The sequence below is a fragment of the Dendropsophus ebraccatus genome, chromosome 2 (genome assembly GCF_027789765.1).
Source record: "Dendropsophus ebraccatus isolate aDenEbr1 chromosome 2, aDenEbr1.pat, whole genome shotgun sequence".
Taxonomy (NCBI): Eukaryota; Metazoa; Chordata; class Amphibia; order Anura; family Hylidae; genus Dendropsophus; species Dendropsophus ebraccatus.
Genome location: NC_091455.1, coordinates 180557295 through 180563294, shown reverse-complemented (window position 1 = coordinate 180563294; position 6000 = coordinate 180557295). Strand labels below are relative to the sequence as shown.

The 6000-nt window shown below is 45.2% G+C and overlaps 1 protein-coding gene across 1 annotated transcript in view; it reads left to right on the top strand.

The window, feature by feature from the left end:
- The first annotated feature begins 1663 nt into the window (after positions 1-1663).
- The window catches only part of PLCD1 (phospholipase C delta 1), an 89702-nt gene continuing 85365 nt past the window's right edge, over positions 1664-6000 (top strand). Inside the window, exon 1 of the mRNA XM_069958825.1 lies at positions 1664-1831. Coding sequence (XP_069814926.1) covers positions 1807-1831 — 25 coding nt within the window. The 5' untranslated portion in view covers positions 1664-1806. The remainder of the gene's footprint in view (positions 1832-6000) is intronic.

Sequence of the window (6000 nt, the reverse complement as noted above, 5' to 3'; positions counted from 1 at the left end):
AGCTTATAATGGCCTCTGTCATGTTAAATAACTTCCCTCCATGTAATAGCCTATGTGATTCCTAACGTCTGTAAATCAGATGTAAAAAAAGCTCTAAAATCTTGGCCACTAGGTGCCTCACTTCTCTGAAATCTGCTGTCCGCTGCCTGTTGTCAGTGGAAATTCGTCCCCAGTAACAGACAGCCCAGGACAAATTACAGGAAGCAGGGGCGGGGCTTATCATGTGCTATGTGCTGGAGAGAGATCCAGAGAAAGCCTTGGCTGTGTATCTGTCTGCTGAAGATGTTCCTCAAAGGTAAATCATGGCTTCAGTGTCATCTCTTATCATCCATAAAGCTCAGGGCAGCTGTCCCTTGTGTAGATACTAGTATCTACTATTATGTACTGCTGTATGTCCACAGTGTATGTCCACAGTGTTCTCCTCTCCACCCTCTGTTTAGCTTGTCAGCAGCAGCCCAGTGCTTAGTGTAAGCCCTTCATTGCTGTGATTAGGGTTGAGCAAATTTACAGATCTAGCAAAGCACTTTGCTAGGTTCCTCAGTCGGCTTCCTTTGAACTCTGTGCCACTCTGCTATGGATGCCTAGAAAAGCTGGATCAAATCCTGAATAACTGGGAAAAGTTTCCCAGGACTGGATCCAGCTTTTTCAAGCACCTGGAGAGGAGTGGCACCGAGTTCAAAGGCAGCCAGCTGACAAGTCGATCGCCGAGCCTATCAAAGTGCTTTGCTAGATCTATAAATTCGTTCATCCCTAGTTGCAATGCTACTGCTTTTTCTCTCTCTTCTGCTCATATAGCATCTGGTCAGTAACTCTTCCCTATACATCTAGTGCTATACTGCCCAGCACAGTGCCAGTCTATCTGGTCCTGTGTACTTTCTCCTAGCCTATGTCATTTCATAGCAGAGAGGAGTCAGTGTTATTCGGTGACCGGCCAGAGAGGTCAGGGAAGCCCTGTAAAAGTATTACTGGCAAACAGCCCAGCCCTGGTCCCACCCTCTGAAATGAAGAGAATGAGAATCAGCTGTGCACCATGGAGAAGACTCTCAGGAGCTCAATAACAGCAGCGAGAGCACTAAAATCACCATGTCACCACCCTGAAGGGTTAACGTAACAAAACCATGCAGGTGCAGTCCATCATTTATACCCTTATGTTTATGTATTATTGCTTTGCCGTTGCATGTGAACCGCATGATTTCATTGACGGGAGTAGGGAAGAGCTTACAGCGGCTAATGGAGCGTTTAAACAGATTTATCTGACGGATTTTTGAAGCCAAAGCCAGGAATGGATTTCAAAAGATTCTTTCCTTTATGACCTGTTTATAGTCTGTTGCTGGCTTTGGCTTAAAAAATCTGTCAGATAAATCTCTCTGAGTAAACGCACCATTAGATTCCCTAAAATAGCAATGTAATCTCATACTAAAGAATGGATCTATGTCCAAATATTTCACTAAAAAAAGAAGGGAATGTAGGTTTATACTAAGTGCAGATCTGCGAGGCTGAGCAGGAGTCTCATAACTTTACATGTTGAGACACAGTCAGAGCAGAGAACACTGAAGCTCTGTGCTGCAGCTGAGTGTGCACACAGCAGACTGGATGGACTGGGATGGGCGTGTTCACATTGCTAGTGAAAAGCTGGACCAAATGTATGTGTCACACACACACATACCAGGATAAACCCTGCGTCCCATAACAAGAGCACACAGCCAGAGACCTCCTGACAGCAGCCTGTAACTAGGAGGCAGTGAACACTGGAACCCCTCATACACTGACTGTGCACCCTGCTGACTGCGGTGTTTCCCCACAATAATGGACACTAATGGCTCATTACCGGGTAAGTACATCGAAAAGTACAGCCGCTACCAGATGTTGCTTGCATGCTCGGATTTGCATGCGTTTATTTCCAAGCGACAAGATTTAAACTAGAAAACGTATACAGATGTAACAGAAGTGAATTTGTCATTTAACCCTTTAAGGCTGCATGGTCATTTGTGCATGATGATGACTTGTGATAGTAGTTGTACCTGCAGGTCAATGGGAAACCACAGATTATGCATTGGGACATCTTTTTGTAACATGTGGCATATTGGGCTCTTCTCGGTAAACTAGAATGTGGATTACAGGGCACTGGGTAATGATCTGTAGTTCTATCTTGCTTTAGGATGTTTGGCATACCTTTGAGTAGGTCAGCTGCAATCGCCCCGCTTAGTTCTTTGCTAGATTGGAACTAGATAAAAGTAAGAAGATAAAGAGTCAGTGTTCCTATACTATATAATGCCTTGTTGTTAGGGTTTCCAGTAAGACACATATTGGTACAGTGACAGCCTGCAGCTAATGGACTCTGCAGACTCTAACAATGACAGTGCACTTCAATAGAGTAGCTTGTTGTGGTTCCTGTGTGTATTTTATGCTGTTAGGGCATCATTGTATCCTGACTAGGGATGGTCCAAACCTGCCGAGGTTCGGGTTCGGCTGAACCCGAACGCTCGGCATCGGATTACCGCTGTCTGCCTGCTCCGTGCAGCGGGAGGACCGCCTGTAAAACTGGGATACAGCCATAGCCATAGGCTGTATCCCAGTTTTCCAGGCGGTCCTCCCGCTGGATCCGCCCGCTGCACGGAGCGGTCAGACAGTGGTAATCATTGCGGATGGTTTGGGTACGTACGAACTCGGTTCGGACCATCCCTAGTCCTGACGGCATGCGGTCTTAGTGTTTCCTAGGACTATCTTGAATTGTTTGTTGTTGCACCACAATTGAAGAATGTAAATGGTTAAAGCAAATGTATCACTAGGTCCAGCATTTGGTTGCTTTTTTTCTTCTTTACATGAACAGACCGGTGCCATCAGTAGCGGATTATAACAGGTCCGTTTCGGGCGGTAGCCCGGGGCCCTGAGCTCCTGAGGGGCCCATGGCCCCCCCCAAACAGACTTATACTTTCAGTGGTGTATTATCTCCAGACTACAGTTCAGCCATGCTTTGCATAAAAATCGCAGCTTTTTACCGCAATTTTGCACAAATCAGGGCAAAACTGCATCCAGGAGACAATGTAGTAACATTAGAGAAAATATTGAAGGACCTTATCATGTGACAATGATCTCACCACAGGTCCTTTACAGGCTGCACTATGGAGGAAAAAGACTTAAGTTAGTGCCACCATAGTTACAGTAAGTTATGGGGCCCAAGCTTGGTGAACAGCCCAGGGCCAATAGTAAAGTTAATCCGCCCCTGGGTGCCATGGTCCTTTTTTTTTTTTTTTTTTGGAACTAATGCCCAGCTCCTGCATGTGGCACTGGTCTATTACCCAGCACAAGCCGGGCATGAAGCACTGGGGGCAGGCCCACCGACCCCCAGTGTTATGAGACCCCCTCCCCTCTGTGATGCAGCTCCATTAAAGATAGCTACATTGGGGGCCAGAGCAGTTTGTGTCTGTTCATGTAAAAAAAAAAAAAAAAAAAGCAAGGTGCCTAGTTGTACATTTTGCCTTAAAGGGAACCCCCCTCCCCCCGGTGGAGCCCCAGATACTTACCCTTTACTGCAAGTCCCTCTCCTGGACCCGGATAGAGATATCGGAAGGTGAGCGCGCGCTGTATGCTAATTACCAGAGATGAGTGTGACGCCCATAGAGAATGACTGGAGCCGTCATTCTCTATGGGCGTCAGACTCATCTCTGGAGCGCGCGCGCAGGGCTGCCGACAGCGATATCTTCGTCCAGGAGCGGGACTTGCAGCAAAGGATAAGTATCCGGGGCTCCACTGGGGGGTCGGGCGGTCTCTGCGCCGCAATGTCGGGTAACTCAAAAACACAGACTAAGCATTGCTCATAGGGTATTTACGTTAATGGATCAGATACATTGTGGCTCACCCAAACTCCTAATTCTGTATAATAATAATACATAGTAATCAGGTCCATCAGGCCATAACAGGAGAGATCTAAAGAAATGCAAAAATGTTATCTTGTGTTGTAACCTTATATTTGATAATATGGTTCTGGAATTGTTAAAGGGTATAACTGTTGTAATTAAATTATACAGATTGATAAATTATTTGTAAAAAAAAAAAAAAACCTCAAGCCTTCCAGTACTTATCAGCTGCTGTATGTCATGCAGGAAGTGGTGTGTCTTTCCAGTCTGACATGGTGCTTGCACTGCCATCTCTGTCACTGGCTTGAACTGTCCTGAGTAGTAGAGAAATTCCCATAGAAAACCTCTCCTGCTCTAGACAGTTCCTGCCATGGACAGAGGTGGCAGCAGAGAGCACTGTCAGGCTGGAAAGAATACACCACTTCCTGCAGAACATATAGCAGCTGATAAGTACTGGGAGACTTGTATTTTCTTTTTGAAATGAGAGTAATTTACAACTCTACACAACTGTCTGACACCAGTTGACACTTTTTTTCTGGGGTACATAATTTTAATTTGATATATAAAAATAAGGTCTTGAAAATAACCTTGCAGAGAGATTTAACACCTGCCAACCAGAATGAGGTCAGCTGTCAAAGGATTTATGCTTCTAGCTACACCTGGTATAAATGGGGAATTTAGGACAGTATAGGAATGTGAAAGTAGGTGGCCTGTTAGGAAATACCTTGTTCATTCTTTCGTCTTGGCCTGCTCTCCCACCTACATACTTATCATTCCCATCACAAGACAGTTGAGAGAAATCACCTCTTACTCCAGGAGCTGTATGTTCACCCTGGGCAAAACTGACGGAATTTCAAGCGGAGCCTACGCCGTGGACATTGCTTGAAATTCTGCCTGTCTAAATGATTCAATAGGATTTCTCGCATGCCTCCACTCTCCGCCCAAAGAATTGTCCGCTCGAAGTTCTGCCACTTCTGCTCACTGTGAACGGGCCCTAATGCTGGAATCACACAACCGTTTTTTGGAAAACTACCACTGCAGTACTTAGAGACCGGCCGTTCCGTGACCCGGCCGGGTCACGGAACGGCCACTCTCTAAAAAGATCATCGGATGATCTTTAGGGCCGCAGAGTTCTGATGCGGGCGCATCCGTGCTGCCGGAGCCGCTTCCTCCATAGTGTGCACTGACATGGTTTTCTGCGGCCGCATTTTTTTGAAAATATACGTTGTGTGAACATAGCCTAAAGTTAGATTAGCACTGGACTGAGTCCAAAGGAAGATTGCAAGCTACTCTGGATCTCAACCAATTCTGTAGTGAAGAAGGTGATTGTGGAGATCCAACATGGGCATCTCTGGTGATAGGTTCTTTTGCTAGACATGCCAAATAAAAAGATCACAATGCTAAACTATGAAATCTTCCTATAAATACTGTGCTAGTTTTTACCAGATGTGAACAAAGACACCTGCTATTAGACCATGCATACCTTCATTCACTGCATATTGTGTATACAATGTATATTCACTTACAGGGTTAAGAAAGTGTACAAGTGTGGGTAGTATTTTACTAATAAGTAATACAGGAAAAAAGGCTTGCATCTTGGTTCGTTCTTCCAGAATTATGAGACTCCTAAGGTCACCGACTATGTTTGAACTTCTTCTCTGGTGAGCAGTCATACATTATTCTCAGTTTCTAGTGACCTAGCAACAAAACATTGTGTCATAGTCTCGGCCACACATCATGCTGCTTACATCCATATACCTTATTTTGCTTTTCCACAGAGAGATTTATCTGACAGATTTTTGAAGCCAAGGCCAGGAACAGACTATCCTCTTTTCAAATCCATTCCTGGCTTTGGCTCCAAAAATCTGTCAGATAAATCTCTCTGTGTAAACGCACCATTAGAGCTGTCACTCAGCTTTGGATTGCAGTATGTGAAGTAGGACAGGAGTCTGTAGTATTTTGATGTTGATCTCCACAAATAAAATTGTGCTGGCCATGTGGTCACCATCATGTGAAGGTGTGGTAAATGAATGCAATGAGTATGGCATAGCAGATGCTGATCTTATTCATGGCTTGGATGGAAGGACTTTTTACTGGGACCCCCACAGGGCTCCGGGATCTCCACCAGAGTCTACGTCACGAC